The sequence below is a fragment of the Drosophila persimilis genome, unplaced genomic scaffold (genome assembly GCF_003286085.1).
Source record: "Drosophila persimilis strain 14011-0111.01,24,50 unplaced genomic scaffold, DperRS2 tig00000191-arrow-pilon, whole genome shotgun sequence".
Taxonomy (NCBI): Eukaryota; Metazoa; Arthropoda; class Insecta; order Diptera; family Drosophilidae; genus Drosophila; species Drosophila persimilis.
In genome coordinates, this window is record NW_020825298.1 from 3,269,236 (window position 1) to 3,289,678 (window position 20,443).

Sequence of the window (20,443 nt, forward strand, 5' to 3'; positions counted from 1 at the left end):
TGGTCTTGATGCACCTCTTGGGGTTCTTGCACTTCACCTGCTGGCGGGTGTTGCACCAGTTGTTGCCCCTCCAGCACCATTTGCCGCCACTCTTCTTGGTCGTGGCGCTGGTCACGGGTGCCGCTGTCGTCGTGGTCGTAGCTGTGGAGGCAGCCGTCGTTGTAGCTGGGGCCACTGTCGTTGTTGCAGCCCCAGTCTGAGCGACTGTCAACTGGATGGCCAGGGCAATGAGAGCGGCTACGACAAGGAACTTCATCTTGGCTGAGGTTTGGAGCTGGTGGTTAATGTCTGGAACTGTGGAGAGATGACCGAGTTTTGTGATTGGTAAGAGTGCTACTCGGATTATTTATAGGGACCCCATTGGGCTCCAGCTTCCGTTTCTTCCTCTTATTGTGTGTACTATACATACTTCTCATGTTCTTCCACATGGAAATGGAATGTGTATCAATACTGAGCAAATACCCAAATATTTGCCTTTGATATTACTCTTTGAACAATTGGATAATTTGAGCAAAACTGTAACCAGATTAACTACCAAACAGCTGGGTTCATCGACAGGGAAACGGAGGTAACTGGCGGAATATATGAGTAACAAGTATTTGATACATTTTTCGGCCACTACTTATAGGGCGCACCTTTTGTCTTGGGTTCATATCTGTCTCCACTGACTGAATATTTAGAACTTTAGAACAAATGTACAAACTGTACAAATATTTGCCGAAGCCGTTCAACCGTTCCACCGTTCTATTGGCTTACATTTTTGTCTGTTTACCGTAACTGTGACAGACAAGATCAAGATCAAGATCTAATCAAAGCTCTGCAAATAAATGCTCCAAAAGGGAAGTATTTATACGGAACCAAATCAGTTACATAAACAATCGAAATCAATCCAAAAATCTGCTTAAAAACGCAGCGTCTCACGACAATTAATCACAACACTTGGTTCCATCAGTTCGATAAGAGCTCCACGAATATCCAGACATTTCACAGAAGTACAGCAGGAATCCAGACGAATCCAAGATGAAGTTCCTTGTCGTAGCCGCTCTCATTGCCCTGGCCATCCAGTTGACAGTCGCTCAGACTGGGGCTGCAACAACGACAGTGGCCCCAGCTACAACGACGGCTGCCTCCACAGCTACGACCACGACGACAGCGGCACCCGTGACCAGCGCCACGACCAAGAAGAGTGGCGGCAAGTGGTGCTGGAGGGGCAACAACTGGTGCAACACCCGCCAGCAGGTGAAGTGCAAGAACCCCAAGAGGTGCATCAAGACCATCGTGGTGGTGCGTCGCAATAGAGGCTAAAAAACTACATTCTCCAAAATAGCAACCAATAAACATTACGATTGTGCCGAAAGCATACAAATTGATGTTTTAAAAGCTAGTACGAGAACAGGGTTTCATACCCGAAAGTAAGGGGTAGTCCACGGGTCTCTTTTTTGGCTCGTTGATGTCTTGAATAGGGGCTTACCAAAAAGAACATTAAACAAACGGGCGGCAAGGGCCGCGGCTCTACACAGGCTCTACAGGGGCGTACACTACATTCATCTAATTCATTCATATCTAATGACCTAAGTTTATTCTAAAACCCAAACCAAAAACAGCCCTTATATCTCGCCACTTCCACAAGGGGTGCACACTGAGAGAGATAGAGTAGAAGGGGTACCGTAGTTACTGCCAATCTTGTCCTTCTGGCTTTAACAATGATCCCATCTGATGCAGATTCGGCAGTCTAGTAGAAATGATTGTCGGAAACTCTCCCTCCTGGGTGTTACACTCCGGTAGGTACATACATATGTACTCTTCGAGTACGGGGTATAAAAAGATCTCTGAAGTGCCCTATTTGTGGTAGTATTATACACTTTCAAGAAATATTGGCCAATCCCTGCAAAAGTTGTGAATTTTGAAAAAAAAATAAAAGATTTCTTGGAGTTTCGCTTGTTTTTTCTTCCACATGTATTTTTTGTGTGTAATTTATTAAATGTAGCTTTAATTTAGACAAATAAATTAAGAATTAATGATATAATAACTATGGTCAACATGTATATTATGTAATCGTGTAGGTAAGGAGCGGTTCGGGGGCGTAAATGAGCAAAACCGGCCAGTGGGGTGGTGAAGGGCGGGGGGAGAGTTATAAAAAAGTTCCTGTAAAAAATGCGCAAAAATGTATTGAACACAAACAAGCAAAAATGATGGGGGTGGGGGGCCAAGGGACAAAGGGCATCCCAACTGCAGGATGCCTGTGGATGACTGATATGCTGATGAACAGAACAGAGATAGACATAGAGAGAGAGAGACTGATTCGGGTTGATTTTGAGTGTTATGTGTGTGTGTGTGTGTGTATGTGTGTATGGTATGACTAAGCTCCAGTCACGTTCCGCACTGGGGATGAGTGTGTTGAGTCGTTGCTCATCGATGGAGGGTGGTGGGGGGTGGGGGGGGCATCCGCATCATAACATGTCCTTGAGCACCTCCTTCTGGGCGGCAGTCAATTTCTCGGGAAACTGTATGTCGAACGCCACGAGCAGATCACCTTTCCGTGTGGTGTCCTTGGGGAAGGGCAGGCCGTAGCCCTGTATGCGCTTCACCGTGTTCGGCTTGATGATCTCCTGCATGGTGCTGATGCGCAGCTTGTCGCCGGACATGGTAGGAACTTGGAAGACGACGCCGCAGAGAGCCTGCAAATCAATCGAACAGAATTTTTGTATTTATTTTTGCACTTGGCTTATCAATCAAAATGGTCGAGTCGGGTCAGCCCCAATGGCCACAACGACTCAATTTCGTTCCCCCAATTTCGGGCTGAACAAACACCACACATGAGTCCCACTGTCGATGGAATGGGCAGAGCGAGAGAGAGATCTATCAATCTTTTTGGTAATCCTGTTTATGTTCTTAGCTGCCTTTCTTTTCTGTTCCACAGTCTACTCCGCCTTGGTCCTTCTTAGTCCTGTGTTTGCCCTCGTATCGGGCCATAACATTTGTAAATCCTTTTTTATGTAGCCTAATTCGTGTTTAAACATGTTGTTGACACGCTTCTATGCTTCTGTGTCCTTCCCTTCCTTTGTTTGCTTTTCCTTTGCCTTTCTTTGGCCCCAAAAAACATTTCCATTGATACGTCTGTTCGTTTGACATACGATTTGTTTAATTGGCCCACTAAAAGATGGGCATCAATCAGGGTTTGTCTGGCCCCAGACATTGACGTGGCTTACTTAATTAAGCCCAGCCAAAACGAACCGAAACTTTATCCGATTCGATCCGTTTTCTCCAGGGAAATCTATGAGCCCTTAAAGCTGATTTTAATTAAAGGCTGGTGGACTATTTTCTCTTGTTGAGGGTTATTTATAGGCCCGAACTTATCTAATCATCAAACTGCGATTTTTGCCCTATCAAACAGGGCGCATAATCTTTGCGGGTTGGGACGATAGACTTGGGCAGTCGTAGGGTCTTAGGAAGTGCAAAATGTGAGTCAGTGGCAGGGATTCTCATAGAACGTAAACAGTGCAATCTTTTACAAGTAAGTTGTGGGATTTTGATTAGAAATAAGATATGGTTGTGAGTGCAGAACAAACTAGTGAAAATAATATAAAAAAGCTATAGTTTGAAAGGTGTAAATAAGTAAATCATTGGTTTCCTAGCCTTCATGTCAGAGTAAACTATGTTTTATATATTCTTAGGGTTCTACAGTGCGTATTCCGGATTGAAGAGCGGAGACAGACCAACTATTTCCAGTGAATCCGTCATGAAAACCCACTAGTCAGCCTACTTAACACTCCCTTTCGCTACAATATGTACATTCATGGTACAGACAAAATAAAACTAAATCATTCTGGGCTTAAGTCCCCTTCTAAACCTCTGAAATGTATAGAAATTTGTGTACAAAATACTTCAATAATGTTACTATTTCTCACATTTTTGGATACATTCCTATCTGCTGTGTATCTTCCCTTGTTTGCTATGCAAAGTGGCGCTCTCAAGTGGATAGACACATGCACCCTAGGTATTTGTAAGATTGATTCGCAATCTTGACTTTCCATTGAAGTGTTTGGCGACCTTGTTAGCATATCTTTGAAATATCTCGGGGTATAACATTTCATTTCCCAATCGCGACCCTTGAAATGACAGATTATCATCGGTAATCCTTTTGGGTCGCCGAACCCCATGTACAATCATTTCTCAAATATTCCAACTAGATCCCATAAATAACACAACAACTTAGATGTCAATCCCCAACGCTTCAATGATTTATGTCGCACTGAAAAAGGGTTTTTTGTCGGGTCTCCAGCCAAGCCCAGAGATGCCTATCGGGAACCGAGCGATATACATATATTTCATGCCAATCCATAACTTGTCAGAAGTGATTTGTAACCCAAGAACTGGCCGAACACTTGTTAAATAGTTGTCAATGTGCTCTGGGGCCTCACCCAATAAAAAATAAGAAGTACAACGGCGACAAAAAACCAATGTGCACACCTTATGAATATTTAAATATGGGTACCATATATCGGGGTTTTGAGTATTTGCTGAATGGCGAATTTAAGGCGATGACAACATAAACTGATGACGACAGACCCCAACAACAACAACAACCACAACAACCCGTTCCCATGATGACGACGCCGACGACGACGACGACCAGCATCAATATTTTTTTAATGGAAATGTTGAAAATGTTGTTCCAACTAAAGCAACGACAAAAATATATATACACGTACGTTTGGTCGTATATGAAAATCTGTAACGCTTAAATACTTTGCTGCCTTTTACGGAAGCTGAAGCATAAAAAATTCCCCTCACAATCCTCACAAAAAAAAAAAAAAGAAAAGAGTGAACAGGGGGGAAAACAGAGGGAACGCGAAATATAAAGGGAATAAAAATGTGAATGGCGCTACGATAAAATTTTGCGAGCACTTCTCAGCGATCAGGTATACACCCAAGCTACAAGGCCTAAAATGAATCTAAAAAACAATAATTGGACGCCGAAGATGGTGTACTCTTTCGGCTAGTTCTTCCTATAAAAATCACATTTTTGGTTTTTTTGTAATGGATCGCATCGTGTTTTAGATAAGAAAAGGAAAAGAAGACATTATCATTAAAAGCTAAAAAGTTAGGGACTATTTCTTAAAGAGCATTGCAGAAGGAATGCCTTCATCTCTGCGCTACAAAACCCTGTACTCTTTCGGATTTAGGGACCTAGCTAGTTCTTTCCATTAAAGTCACTTTTTTGATGCAATTTGCTTATGGATCGCATTGCTTTCTGTATAAGAAAAGTACAAAAAATACTTTGAAAGCCTGAAGCCGAAAACTATAAACATTTCCTATACAGAATTATAAAGGTAATGCCTCCAGCTCTGCTTTACAAAACCCTGCACTGTTTCGGATTTAGGGACCTAGCTAGTTCTTCCCATAAAAATTCCTATTTTGATGCAATTTTCTAATGGATCGCCTTGCTTTTTGTATGAGAAAAGTAAAACAAAATGCTATAAAGGCCTTCTGCCGGAAATCTGTAAAAATAGAGAGGAATTCTTATAGAGAATCGCAGAGGAAATGCCACCAGTATTATGCTTTACAAAACCCTGATGAAAACTTGAGCACCCTCTGCTCCTTAGGGTACAAATGACAGCCTCAAATGGAAGCCCATTTCAAAGCTTGGATTTCTAAATGGAAAAAAAAAGTGATGTAAATCAAGCCATAGATGATAAATTTGAATGTCAGCTTCAGCTTAATGGCAGGCAAGTTGCAGGCAACAAACATAAATCGACCCATACCATAGATTTTCCCGCATTTTCCGCACATTCCCGCATTCATTTCGAACGCAGCACCAGACAATTACTCTCACTGAAAGAGCTCGGGGAAAGAGCTGGCTGGCTGGCTGGCTGGCTGGCTGGCTGGTTGTGCTGGGATATTTTCCTGGCCAAAAACAAATCAACAACATTCAATCGCATGTCATAAAGCATTATTCTAGTGGGTCTTCTTTTTGTTGTTTCTCCTCCATCCTCCTGCGGACAACTGTCATCAAAATGCAAACGAAGTTTTCGACTACCGAATGCTTTCGCTCCTTTTTTCTAACAACAAATAAAAATGTGAGGGACACTCCCGCACTCAGAGCAAATCATTTTGTAGTGCCCGCACCCAAACGTAGCTACCAATCGAATGACAATGCCATTCGGACGGACAGGGAGAACAACAGCAACAAGAGGAATACTGCGGCGTCTGGCCATCAGTTACAAGCGATTCCCAGTCCGAGTACTCGATTCCCGGTTCCCCATTCCAGAAGCCCCAGTCCGGGTCCCAGTCCCCCTTCTAGTTTGCCGTCCAGTCTGTTGAGTGGGCGAGTCCTGGCTGTACATCCTTGAATTGTTCATCAATTTTAGTTTGCTGCCATTGCGGAAATTCTGACGCAGGCACTTGAAAACAAAAGCATTGTTAAATTTAATTTCCATTTCTAAAATATGTGCAGTGAAAGCAAGCGCCCTTCCGCGCTTCAGTGCTTGGATTTGTTTGTATTGAAACGATCGATTGAAACTGCTTTTAAGGCACAGGAATATCCATCATACGCTCTAAGGTAAGACAATCTGCGATACAGAGGATATACTACATCTTAGGGCCGGTTTCTCGACTCCGGGTTAAGATTTATCGGCCCGCAAAAGTGTCTGAATCTCATGCGAGTGTTGGCTCTTAAACTGTGACAAAAAGATGAAGAAGTGACTATTGACAGCTGATTTAAGAAAGTCAGATGAAGTAGACGATGAAGGCACTTTACAATAACGAAAGCATAAACAGCATTTAAGGCACAGGAATATCCATCACACGCTCTAAAGCAAGACGGTGCATACTACAGAGGATACACAATATCTTACGGCCAGTTTCTCGCCTTCTGGTCAACATTAATCGGACCGGCGGCCGGCTGTCAGAGACGGAGTCAATGGAGAGACCATTGACAGCTGATGTAAGGAAGCCTTCACAGTAAACAGCTGATGCAATATTCCAAGCAACCCTGTGTTTTGCGCTGTAGAGCACTTTTGTGCGCTCCACCCTCGTTTGGACACCCTACTATTCTTTTTCGCTCCGACAAATTACTGGCCCTCAAGAGTTAATCTGTTCCTCAGCTTTTTAGGAACGATCACTAGCCGGCACCTTAGCCCGAACTGGGGACACCGGCCCTTAATCATATACCTCCAACATCTGCATCGAGGACTGCTTTTTAAAGCCCTTAACTGATTCGCTAAAGAACATTCTCTGGCTCAGTCCTAGAGGGACCACCCCCACTTATTTGATACTTTTGTTCTGGTGTCAGAAATGTTTGCCATTATTTAAATCCCTTCAAGTTCATATTTCAACGCAGATGTGAATCGCAAAAAGTGTTGCCCAAAAAGCGAAATGCGAAAAATTAATTCGAAACTCATTGACTTGAATTTTATCGTAAACGATGATGTAATTTATGGGTCGTATTACTCGTAAATTTAATGCATCCCCGACAGCAACAACAGCGAAATTATGACTGAAAAAAATTGAATTGAAATTTTTGTTGGCAATTATGTGGATGAACATATATGGAGCTTCAATTGCCTTATGGCGGGGCGGCGGCTTTTGAGAGATTCTACGGGCATGGAGTTGCTGTTTAATAAAGATTTATTTGCTCTTTGTTGTGGGGCAGCTCTGGTCCAAGATTGTAATTAAAAAAGGGGATTATATGATCCACTATGATCCACAGAGAAACATGACATCGAGTCCCAACATATCCCCCAACCGATACGCATTCCCATAGCCACAGTTCAACATTTCGAAAATAATTATTACAACAACCTAAACTAAAAACCGTGTCAAATATTTCTATATAGAAAGAGCAACATGACACTTTAAGCTCGCAACCAAAACGGAATTCATAAATTCAAAATCCAGCGAAAAATACTTTGCCTTAGCGAGAGAGAAGCCCAAAAATATTTACTAAATTTGTCGCACTAACAAGCAATAAAATGTTAAAAATCCCCAACTAAGAGCCAAGTCAACTATTTAATCTACTTAATGCAATTAACAATTTTAACATCACTACAAACTCCGTGGCGTGTCATTTGGGTTTGCCCCTCCGCCTCCCCAGCTGCCACCCCATTTCGTTTGGAGTATTTCAAAATTTTTGATATTCGCTTGCTGTTTTTGGATCTGTCCATATCGGACGAGTATCAGCGAACACAAAAAGCCTACAAAAACGAAAAGTTTTGTGCGAAGTTTTGCGCCGCCTGCGAGTGTGTAAAATTTTAACACCTCAGTGGGGACCCGGCTCTAGACGAGATTGCTGGCCAAAATCGATATCTCTCCCGCTCCCTCTCTCTCAATCTGAATCTGAATCGCAATCTCAATCGCAATCGCAATCTCAATCTGTGCCTCTGTCTGGGCCTGGTTGTTAATTGAAACTTGACCATGTTGACCAATTTGGCGGCTGTGGCTGGCTGGTCATCGCGTATATGGTAAATTTGCCATAACCATAATGCCTGCCTGATTTCATTACAATTTGATTTAGGCACTGGCTGCGCCTCTAATTGGGCGCCATACTGTGAGAACCCAAGCACCAGGCACCCAGCACCCAAGTCTCAAGCGAATATCTGGTATCTGCAAGATATCGCCGTATAGCCTTCAATTTAGGGCTGCAAATGGTGCTTCAGAAGGTGGGAAGCAGTTCAAGGTTTGAAGAACCTTATAGTCAATCATTTATAGAGGGGTATATCCAGCATTCCGATACAGAATGTTAGTGAAAGAATCCCATAATAATCACAGCTCTTCGATTTCGACTAGTATCTCTCTTGGGTCGTCGCCTTTCACGATATTTTACTCATATTTGCGCTCGCTATGGAACGAAGCGAGTGGTCAGGGGTTGCTACAGGGTCCCCCGAGTCTTTTATACATATTTCTGAGAAGAAGAACTCACCTGCTTGAGCGTTAGTCTCGCCGTATAGCGGAGATCGCTGCCCTCGCGCTTGAACATGGCATGGGGTTTATCCCTAATGATGAACACAATATCGGCGGGGATTTTGCCGGGCGCCTGGTCGCCCTCCTTCTGGAAGGTGACCTTGGTGCCCGACTTCCAGCCGGGCTTGATGGATATCTGCAGGACTTTGTCCTCTTTGCGGGAGCTACCATCTGCCTGGACGACGCGTCGGGAGATTTTCATTTTCTTAACACAGCCATGATAGATCTCCTCCAGGGTCACGTAGAGATCGTGCTCGACGGGCGGATCCTGTTTCTGTTCCTTCTTGAACGGCGTGTGCACATTGAAGGAGTGTGATCTGAAAGAGGGCCTACAAAAGATGAGCAAACGAATCGAAACGAGGCACAGAGACTCCTCGGAGGTGAACCAACCTGAAGGCACTGCCGAGACCATGCCTCGAGCCAATGCCACCAAATGGCGATGAAAAGAAATCGGGTTCCGTGTCCAGATCGAAGACGTTCTTGTCGAACAGATTGTCGCCCATGTCGAAGAAGGGGGCAAAGGGATTGCTGTTGCCGAAGAACTGGGCGAATGTGGCACGCGGATCGCCATGGAACTGATATGTAAATGTTTTGTTCGTGTTGCCGCCGTTCCTGGTGCCTGAAAGGATAACAAACAAAAAAGAATATCAGTTGAGTCCATAACCGATTGAAGCAGTACGTACCGCCGCTCTTGAGACCATCCTCGCCGTATTTGTCGTACACCTCCCGCTTGCTCTTGTCCGAGAGGACCTCGTACGCCTCGGCGACCTCTTTGAACTTCTCTTCGGCATTGGCGGCTTTGTTTTTGTCGGGATGGTAGCGTAGGGCCAATTTCCTGTAGGCCTTCTTGATCTCCTCGTCGGTGGCAGTTTTTGGCAACCCCAGGGTCTTGTAGTAATCTTTACCCATTGTGCAGGTTCTGTGTGTAAGTGAGAGGGGTGGAGGAGCGGCTGAGCGGTATCTAGATCAAAAGTGAGCTCTCAAAGTCGAAGTACTCTAAAATCTGTTGGAAATAATATCGGATATAGTACATTTAACTGATTAATCCTTGAGGAATACTTACAAATATATCAGTTATCTATAATCCATATATATATATAGATATATGTATGTGTAGGTACATCCAGGACCCTCTTATTTGCTATGATACTGCTCCAATAATATTTTCCTCTCTGTTTTTCCTTTAGAAAGGCACATGCATTTTGTCTGTCTCTCTCTCTCCCTCGCTCTCTCTTTCCTTCTTTCGCTTGCTTTATTATCACTTAAGATCTGCGAAAATCAAAAATATATATGTACATGTAGATATTTCTATATCTGTTTCGTATAGATAGTTCCATTTGGGATCATAAGACGCGTCACAGACCCTGAACGGACCGAAGCCCACGCCTTTGACTAAATTTAGACCGCCAGAAAGAAATATCTTGTTCTTTCCGGAACATTGGAAGTATCTATCCGTCCATCCATCGGTACTTCTCGCACTCTCTCTTTATCTGTGTGTACAAATCGCTCTTGTCTATCATCCATTGATGGACACATTTAAATTAAATATTTGCCAGACTCTAAAATACTTCAAGTTCAATTATCAAAGCCCTCGACAAACGCCACAGTCCCACGAATACTCAGAGATATTCATGCATACATACATGAATATATATTCATACAAAATGTATATGCAAAGATACATATTTTTGTTCTCTAGCCAATTCGCATTGACCTTAACATTTCTCAGAGTTCTTAAAGATCTTTCTGTCCAATTGAGTTCAAAAAAAGACGTGAATTAGAATTGACGATGACATTTATGAATGATTCTGAGACAGTGCCAGATCATACCCCTTGAATGGGCCACAAGTGGATGTGTGATCTCTTGATTAGTTGACATTTCTATCAAGAGGCGCTGCGACAGCTGTAATATAAGCCTCTTCCTGATAAGATGCTGATTGCGGTTTCCCGACAGAATCGATCGGTAAGATTTCTTTGAACATTCGACTGATCTTAGCCACAACAATCGGGCCGCCTATACAGTAATCGTATCAAATGATACGGAAAGGATTTATATAAACAAAGCCACTAAAAGGTTGCAAAGCAGAATAATGTGTAGAATAAAAGAATTTCTAGAGATTAAAGCATAAAGAAAAGTCAAGAATTTGTGTATATTATAAAAGCTTGTTGAGATGAATGAAACTTAGTTTTAGATATATTCAACAATATTTTAAATGTTGTTTTCTGTTTCTTTCAGTCCTCTAATTGCATTGAAGGTCTGCTCGCCATTTCCCAAGTTCAAGATCGCGTCTGGCGCCCCAAAAGATTCATTAGCATTCGAGATGTCAACGCGCAGGCCCCGCTCAGTACACCCAATACTAAAAACAGTTTCCAGCCTTGGGCTTAACTGATTTCATCTTGGAATATATATATATATTTATATCCGATGCGAAATTGCCGCAAAATGTCTGCCTTGAATTGCAAATCACAAAATGGGGAGAGTGTCGCCGGGAGATAGAGAGATATACTACATATACATATGTATGTTATATAGTGTGTGTATTGACAGGCGACGATTGATGCGATCAGCGCCATTCCAGACATTAGTCAGCTGCAGTGTGCATATAATTGTCTTGGCATCGGATCGGATCGGATTGGATTGGACGTGCCATCTATGCCGAATCGGTTCATCGATTTGTCTGCCAAATGTGTGCCAGATTGAGCGAGTCGACAAAAGATTTGCCATGAGGGAAGGGGACAAGGTCACAATATATATAAAAAGATATATAGAAATATTTTTGCCAACATTTTCTGTCATCAGAGAAGAAAGTTATCTTCTGCCAAAAAAACATATATTTTCGCAGAAAAACAAAAAAGCATAAATAATGTGAATGGGAATACCATAAAATATAGAATATGTTATGCAAGAGCGATTATCTTGTGTGTTTTATTTGCAATATGTATAGCCCAGTTTTTAATTGAAAATGTTTGCTGCGTTTTTTCGCGTCACGTTTTAATAATTCTTTTTATGGGCTCTTCATTGAAATATTAACAACATTCGTGCATTGTTCGTGCTAAATTATAGGCTTAAGGTGGAAAATATCGAAATTATTGCATTCCATTTGTGTGGATATAAAGCGGACTTTTTTATGGGGGGGGTCTCTCTGGCCTCCAGCCTCCACCCTCCATCTCCACCCACACTCGACAGTTACAGCATGTTTTGTCTGTCGACAGAGTGGCTGAGGGGCTGAGTGGGTGGGTTGGGGACTTCCGCATGTATAATTCACCTCCTGGTGCCGGCTGCTCATTTATTGATTACAGAATAACATTTGTTTAACAATTTATTGAAAATTGCATATTGCATTATTAGTGAATTGGTTTTTCAATGTTTTTGTTGCCGTATCATTTTCGCATTTGCAATTTACATTTCGAATTTCTTTCTTTCCGCTTCGTGCGAAATAATAAATTGTCGTAGGTTATGAGGGGCCACATCACACGGCGGGGCATATACATATGTCTGACAATGTTCGTGTGTCGTCCCCGGATTGCTCTAATTGAATTGAACTTGATTTATTAATGCCTCTGCCTGGGACTCTGCCTGCGACTCTGCCTGCGACTCTGCCTCGGACTCGACTCGGCCGCTTTAATTCCAATTTTGTGTCTCGTTTTTGCACATAAATTTCAAAAATATTCGCTTTTGATACAAAACTAAAAGAATTATATATATATATATTATAATGGCAACAAATATTAAATTGTTGTGTGATTTATGTGCATATGTTGCGGGGGGGAGGGGCCTATTCAAATTAGATATTTATGGCTTTGGAGATCAAAGTCAACTGCCTGGGGGCTGTGGCTGTGGCTGGAGCTGGGGCTGGGACTGGAATATTGTTGATTAAAATCAGTTACTAATTCGACAGTTGATATTTTTCCCATTTTGGTGTAATAAATGGGCTTTTAACAGGGATAACACACAGAAAGAGATCACCCTTTAAACCAGCCTTCAATTAATTCAATTTGCGGCAAAAACATTTCCATTTCCAATCAATTTCCGCTTGAATTTCAATCCAGAGATTACAGAGGTCTACAGACCAAGGTTATTCCAACTGTTGATCCCCTCATATCATTCAACTCCACGTAGCACAAAGCCCCAGCCCAGGCCCATTTACTCTCGCTCTCAAATATACAAAACACACACAAACAAATCATTTGTTGGTGTTTCTGTTTTTTGCTTTTGCCCCAAAGTCAACAACCAACCAACTCATTCATTGTCAGCCAACATTTGTTGTTGCTGTTGCTAAAATGAGCCAAAAAAGTGATCAGACACCATGAAGTTTATTCACCCACTCTTGACCAAATGATCCCCAACAAAAACAGCAAAAAATGTAGACAAAAACGAGTGCGACAAGAATCAACATCAGGCCAAGACCGATGTCAAATCGTTTAGGCAAATCCACATACCCGTAAGATGACCAAAAAAGGAGTGAAGGTTGAATCTCATGGATCGAAGCTTGAGATACCCTTGCAGATCCATCGATTCCCAGAAAGAGATGCTCGCTTCTACTGCACAAATATATGATATAATAATCGGATCTTAGGGGTTCTTGGCATGCAGGAAAACCCCTAGTTACTTACACTTTAAAGGGTGGAAAATGATACCTTTTCTAGATCCTTTTAGATACCCTTGCAGATCCATCGATTCCCAGAAAGAGATACTCGCTTCTACTGCACAAATATATGATATAATAATCCAATATTAAGGATGCTTAGCATGCAGGAAAACCCCTGATTTTTTACACTTTAAAGGGTGGAAAATGATACCTTTTCTACACGTTGCAAAACATTTCCTCAAAATCATAATACCCGTCTGGGTAAAGGTGAGCAACATACCTATGTCTTGTATAATGGGTTTTTTACATATTTTGGGGGTGGAAATGCTTAAAGAAGTGGGTGTTTCTAAGCCGCAAATAGGTCGTATGACTAAGACTTTTTACCTGTCCCCCATCTGTACGGTAGAGACCCCCACACAATCATCAGACCGTAGACGTATTTGATTTTGGAGAAATTTTTGAGAAAAATGAATCATGATTCAAAAATGTGTCGGCACAATGGTCTATGATTTGCACGAATCCAGCAAGTAGTACTTTGTTGGGGTGGTGGGAGGATTACTCTGTTTCCCTGTTTACTCTGAAGTCTAATACTAATTCGAGAAGATCATTGATTTCACAGAATAAAACCGAATGCAAACCACACCATTTCCGTTTCATTTTGGCATTGTATTTGGCGAAAACGGAAAACAAAAAAAAAACACAAACAAACATTTGCATAGAATAACTATTAAGGCACACAATATGTTCGCTGAAGATTTTTGGAATTGGGATTGGAATTTTTTCGGTCTCTCGGTCTAGCCGAAAATTTGCATTTTGACGATGAAAATGAAAAACTTGTTTCAGCTGGTTTGAATAATTATTTTTTGTTTAGAATATTGATTAAAATGTTGTTGCAAATGAAATTTAATTAAATGGATGTATATACAAAATGGAAAAGCTTTCAATTAAATTGTTTGGAAAATACTTTGACACAAAAAGTATGACTAAAACTAATGCAAACACTTCCAAATGGAATGGATACATTTTGGGTTTTATTTAAAGGTATCTCAAGATACTTTTTATACGCTATAAAGCTGTACTTTAACGGTTCGGCACATCTAGTGAATTCTTAAAATTATAACCATTAAATGGAATACTCTTAATGGTTTTTTATAGGGAAAAACTCAAAGTGAAAAAACGCAATTTCGGTTTTGACTTTAATGTATTTTAAGATACATTTTTAATGCGCTACAAGTGAAATTTAAAGGAATCCGGACATGAAAAAGCAATCATTCATTTATAAAATTAAAAACCGCTTTTTTAGCACTTGACACAAGGCATGCGTTCATGACCGCAGCACAAAAAAAAGAATACAAAATTAATTAATCAATTACAAAAAAAAAAATGCAGGCGTGAAAGTGTATTTTCCTGTGTTTTCTTTCTTCTTTTTACCCTCACGGCAGATTACTTTGCTTATTCCTGCCTCCGTCTCTGTCTCTCTTCTCCTGCGCCTTTCTCGCACTCACACACTCTTCATCTTGACCATATCTCTTTCTCTCATGACGAATTTAGCATGTGCCCGTCAGTCCGTGTCCATCCACCCACTCAGCAGCTGTTCAAAGAGTTAGTTCCGCTCTCCAAAAGATGGAGAGCGAGCGCCAGTGAGTGGAGGTGGTCTGTCTCTCTTTGGCTCTCGCATGTGTCATAATTTAAAAATACAAAAGCAAAAGCAAACAAGAAATGCAGAGTGGTTACGGAGGGGGGTGGGGGACTGAAGCTTTTGATACCCTAGCATCCATCGTTCCACATTTATGTTATGAAAAAACATTTAAGACTAGAGTTTGCCTCTGAGTTTTGGTTGCATTTTCTGCAAAATACAAGGATTTATAAAACATGTTCGGTTTTTTTCACCGATCGTTCCTATGGGAACTACGATATAGTGCATATTACTACATATAGATTGTAAATCGAAGTTGTTTTACATCAATTTTGCCATTAATATGAATATATTTTATATATATACATATACATATGTGTCGAATTTAAATTAAATATATTTCTTATTTAAATGGAATATATTCCCCATATATTTATATATTCCCCATATATTTAAAATAAAATATTTATTTTATTTAGATCAAATATAGATTAAAAACAAATTGAATTCTATTTAATTTGACTATTTTTGTTATTTATTTAGATCAAATATAGATTAAAAACAAATTGAATTCTATTTAATTTCACTATTTTTGTTATTTAAAAACCACATGTTTAATATAAATATAGGTGTGTTTCTTTTTACTAAAGCATTTTTCTTCCAGTGTAGTGATCCAATTTGTGCCCAAATTACTTTTAACTGCCTTATGTAAATACTTGTGCGACTGCAATAACTAACGACTGCTGAATACACATGTAAAAACGAGTATATTCTGCAGTAAACCTACTTTTTTCTAATGATCCTAACTGTATATACAGATCTACAAGTAAGTGTTCATACTAGATGAATATGGCTGTAGGTTTTGAAGGTTGTATTTCCTCCCCTATAGCGTTCCAAACATATGCTATAACCCATCATACCCTACCCTTTGGAAAAGTATAAGAAGAGGCCAAGCGCGAGCGAGAGTCTAGTGTGCTAACGGTACCAGCTGACAAATTCTCGACTGATTATGATTACCAGCAATCATTTCGTTTCGTTTTGCTTTTTTTGGGGTCTCTCTGGCGGAACTCTTTTTTTGAGGTGATTTACCATTTGGCTTCATTGCTTGCGATATATCCCACTTGAATATTGGCCATTTGTCTGAGACGTTTGCAGTTTTGGAGGCCAACAATCAAAGCCAAAAACGTTTTTATCCCCCACTTTTTGGTGTGTGTGTGTGCGTTCAATCATAATCGGCTGCCTTGTCTGTTTACTTTTTATTTATAACGCAACGCTTTTGTTGTATGTAATTTCATTGTGGCCAACACAATTTGAGTGTTTGAGAAATGAGGCAACAGAAATAGACAAAAGTCTGGCCATAAAAAGTCGACAAGACCACAAGAAACCCAAAGAGAGGGCGAGAGAGAGAGAGAGAGAGACAGCAGTTGTGGCTAAAGGGAATTGTTTGTTTAATTCATTTTGTTGCACAGAATTGTTTATTTAATTGGAAGAAGAATCAGAAGAAAAATCGCTTGGATCGATCATGGAAAAACCCCAAAGAACTCGAACATTTTCTGTCTGCTTCCGTTATTTCCCGAGCTGCAGGTCCTTTGAGGCCAGTGTTGCCAAATCAAATCGAACCGTTTTGGGGCCACCTGTACGAGTGTACGTTAGCAACTTCAAATAAACCGAAAATGTATAATTTTCGAAACATTTCACACTCTCACATTGGGTGTACAGACAGGGTGCTCTGTGCCCGGGTTCTGGTTGTGGTTCTGTGTATGTATATTCCAAAGAATCGGCCTGAACATTTCAAAAAAATAATCAAGCAAACAGCGGGCCACAGCGAAATTGGTGTGTGAAAAAAACGTACACACAAAAATAACTAAAAATGCTAAAAATAAAACTTATTTAAAGAAATGAAACCATGAAAAATCAAAAACACTGGCAAAAGCCAAAACGATGGCAAAATACAAAAATATAAATAATAAAAGCAGGCGAAGGAAGGCAAGAACAAGAGCCAGAGAGATGTGAGAGGGATGTGATGCGATGTGATGTGATGTGTGTGGGGGACCAGTCGTGCAACCGTGAAAAGTTCGCTTTTGGACTTTGCCTAATTTGCAGATGCTTTCGGGGGCAGTACTTTATATAAGGGCACGAACGAATACCGTGGAGGATACTGGGGATATTCCAACAGCAAAGAACGATACAATCCGATCCAAACCGATCCTGTAGGTGACAATCAAATCTCACAGTCTCATGTTTTCAAAACCATAAAAAGCACTTGGTACGTATACGTATAGGTGTACTGTGGGTACTGTGTATATTTGTATTTTTGTTATTTCGCTTTGACCACATTTGGCAACAGAACAGAACAGAACGAATCCGAATCCGAATCCGTGACAAGAGTGAACCGTGTTAAGCTTCAGCACACAGAGACACGGACACGGACACAGCCATAGGCACAGACACAGACACAGACACAATGCTTATGCTCATTCCAGCACACTCAGGCACTCAAGCACTCCACACTCCACACACTCTGGCAAACACTCTCATACACATCTCACTCACGCACTTGCAAGTCCGTGATTAATTGTCATTGCAAAACAATAAATTGTGTGGAAAAATTCATTCGGGATTTCTTACAATTGATTGTGGATTGTGGATTTCGGGTGGGTAGCAGTCGAACGCTCTATTTGGTTTTCCGATCTTCTGATTTCGGTTTCAATTTATTATTAGCGCGATTTTTCGCTGCCAATGTGCCGTAAGATGCGTGCAGCAAGACCGTTAGACCGACGACGACGGAGCAGAATTCGCGAATGGGGGAACTGGGGACCACTGGGCCCCACACAGCAACTGTTTCTCTCTTTTTCTCTCTCTCTCTCTCTCTCTGATCGCGAGAGAGTGCTAGCGATCCCCCCAAGCACAGAGTCCAATCAAAAAGTGAGAGGCAGTTGTATTTTATTTTGTTTTTTTTCTTTTCTTTCTGGCTTCTGCAGCAGCTGTTATACGCATACTCTCCGCATGTACTTCATGTGCGAGTACAACAAAGGAGGAGAAGGAAGGGGGGGAAAAAAGCGAAACTGAAGTACAAAATCAAAAACGGCAATGAATTTCACGTTCCGCGCGAGACGATCGCAATCGATGTGTAGTATGCGTCATACTAGCCCGAGAGCTTTTTCCCATACCGAAGCTTTTACCCAAAAAGCTGGCGAAGCAAAACCGAAAACCGGTATTCTCATACCCTTGAATGGGAATCATTCGCTTAGTTGAGTGAATGATTTGGTTATTTGTTTATTTTCTAAACTTTAAACCAATTTATCAGCTTAATTGTGATGTTTTCTTACAGTTTAAATGTGTATTTGCTTAATTCTAAACCAAATTATTTGGTTCTTTAAGCATTCCTTATGGAAATTGTATACAAAATAGTCCTTAGGTAAGTAGAAATGCCTCTTAGGAAAGCCCATAAATTCTACTGACTGATTATATCTAGCATTAGATGTTAATCCCCCTGGTAGATATTTACAGCTGCTCCATGAATCCAATCAGTCAGTAGAATATCTAAAGGGTATAATAAACTTCGCCTAGACTCTAGATATACGTTTCATGTTGTGTGTGGCTGGTGGCTGTCTGAGACACTTCTACCGCCTGCTCCTGCTCCTGCTTCGTCTGCTGGTCCTGCTTCTCCTCATCCGCAGGCAGTTCAATGTTCACCGCTTTCAAGGCCTGCCGTATCCATGTGGGAATCGGATCCTTGCCAAAATGTCTACCCATAAAGTCACTCACAAATTGCGGGAACTCGTCGCGTTCAATGGCTTCTCGCATGCCCCGCATCAGACGCAGCTGATAGGCCACATTGTGGATGCTGAGCAGGGAGCAGGAGACGCTCTCATTGGTGGCAATGTGGTGGAGGTACGAACGGGTATAGCGCTTGCAAGTGCTGCACTCGCACTCCTTGTCAATGGGCTCCAGGTCGAGCTTGTATTTGGGCTGCTTAAGATTCAGCTGTCCCTTGTCGACCAAGGCACATCCGAATCGTGCCGTACGCGTGGGAAAGACACAATCGAACATATCGATGCCCAAGGCCACGCAGACCACAAGATCGGCGGCAAACCCCACACCCATGAGGTATCGCGGTTTATCTCGTGGCAGATGGTCCGTGCAGACATCAACCATGCGCCAGAAGTCGTGTTTGCTCTCGCCGCCACTCAGTCCACCGACGGCAAAGCCGCGAACTTGCCGCTCCATCAGGGCGGAGACGCAACGTTGCCGCAATGGCACATCGAGTCCGCCTTGAACAATGGGAAACAGCGATTGATCGTCGTCCCGAGCATGGGCCTCGATGCAGCGATCCACCCAGCGTATTGTCCGCTCCATGGCCTCCTCCACACGTGGCCCGATTGTGGTCGTCTTTACCACATCATCCAGCTGCATCATTATGTCCGCCCCAATGGCATTTTGGATCTGTATCGAGTGCTCTGGGGTCAGCATGCACTCGCTGTTGTCGAAGGGTGAGCGAAAGTTCACGCCCTTCTCATTAATCTCGGCCAGCTGCAGCAGGGACACCATCTGGAAGCCACCAGAGTCCGTCAGTATAGCTCGAGGCCAGCCCATAAACTTGTGCAAGCCGCCAGCTAACCGTAAAGTCTCAATGCCCGGCCGTAGTCCCAGGTGATATGTGTTGCCCAGCAGGATTTGGCAGTTCAACTCAATCAGCTGATCCGGCAGAATGCCCTTCAATGTTCCCTGCGTGCCCACCGGCATAAATACTGGCGTGTTTACCTCACTGTGCCTGGGAAACGAAACCATTCATTGCGTGATCGTCTGCACTTCGAGTACTCACCTCAGTGTCATCAGGCCCGCCCTGGCCTTGGATACGGAGCACTCCGCCACGACCTTATAAGTCAGGGGAGGGATAGTTCTTGTACTCATCTAGTTATCAAACGGCAAAACAAAATAAATTAAATAAATACACTTTGCCGGTACACGTTTTCTTTGAGAATTAGTGTGCCCGCACTCCACTAACGATAAGATGCCAGCAAAAGGTACCAAATTCGATTTTCTCTAGTATTTTAACACTGGCGCGCGTTTGCTATCGGTTTTGGCATAGACGAATGACGCAGGAATGGCATTCACACTGTTGCACCATGACATCATAACTGATTTGAGTTTTTGACGAGGAAGGCAACCAAATTTTAGAGATAGTGTTAGGGAATTATGGAAAAGCACCATTTGCTGATATTTATTTATTATTTTCAGCCATTTTTCTCACACA

At 41.9% G+C, this 20,443-nt stretch overlaps 2 protein-coding genes across 4 annotated transcripts; both read right to left on the reverse strand.

The window, feature by feature from the left end:
* Nucleotides 1-1,932: 1,932 nt before the first annotated feature.
* Nucleotides 1,933-18,249, reverse strand: LOC6595638 (dnaJ protein homolog 1). 3 transcript variants are annotated; one of them, XM_026988642.1, is made up of 6 exons: nucleotides 17,815-18,249; nucleotides 10,025-10,230; nucleotides 9,645-9,964; nucleotides 9,352-9,580; nucleotides 8,921-9,290; nucleotides 1,933-2,678 (listed from the first exon to the last, which is right to left on the reverse strand). In XM_026988642.1, exons 3-6 carry the CDS (start codon nucleotides 9,868-9,870, stop codon nucleotides 2,451-2,453), a joined length of 1,053 nt encoding a protein of 350 aa, XP_026844443.1. In that variant the 5' UTR covers nucleotides 9,871-9,964; nucleotides 10,025-10,230; nucleotides 17,815-18,249; the 3' UTR covers nucleotides 1,933-2,450. The 3 variants fall into 3 exon arrangements, with proteins under 3 accessions (XP_026844443.1, XP_026844445.1, XP_026844444.1); XM_026988644.1 differs by having other exon boundaries at nucleotides 8,921-9,278; nucleotides 17,815-18,247; XM_026988643.1 differs by lacking the exon at nucleotides 17,815-18,249 and adding an exon at nucleotides 17,334-17,351.
* A 245-nt stretch (nucleotides 18,250-18,494) lies between these two features.
* Nucleotides 18,495-20,135, reverse strand: LOC6595637 (queuine tRNA-ribosyltransferase catalytic subunit). The gene is made up of 2 exons (XM_002020644.2): nucleotides 20,012-20,135; nucleotides 18,495-19,960 (listed from the first exon to the last, which is right to left on the reverse strand). Exons 1-2 carry the CDS (start codon nucleotides 20,098-20,100, stop codon nucleotides 18,760-18,762), a joined length of 1,290 nt encoding a protein of 429 aa, XP_002020680.1. The 5' UTR covers nucleotides 20,101-20,135; the 3' UTR covers nucleotides 18,495-18,759.
* Between the last annotated feature and the right edge of the window lie 308 nt (nucleotides 20,136-20,443).

Bases quoted from the DNA above. Each gene is read 5' to 3' on its own strand.
- LOC6595637 (XM_002020644.2), bottom strand. From the start codon at position 20,100: ATGAGTACAAGAACTATCCCTCCCCTGACTTATAAGGTCGTGGCGGAG. The intron at 19,961-20,011 runs GTGAGTACTCGA...TTCGTTTCCCAG, and splicing joins GCGGGCCTGATGACACTGAG to GCACAGTGAGGTAAACACGC.
- LOC6595638 (XM_026988642.1), bottom strand. From the start codon at position 9,870: ATGGGTAAAGATTACTACAAGACCCTGGGGTTGCCAAAAACTGCCACC. The intron at 9,581-9,644 runs GTACGTACTGCT...TTATCCTTTCAG, and splicing joins GGATGGTCTCAAGAGCGGCG to GCACCAGGAACGGCGGCAAC. The intron at 9,291-9,351 runs GTTGGTTCACCT...CATCTTTTGTAG, and splicing joins GGTCTCGGCAGTGCCTTCAG to GCCCTCTTTCAGATCACACT.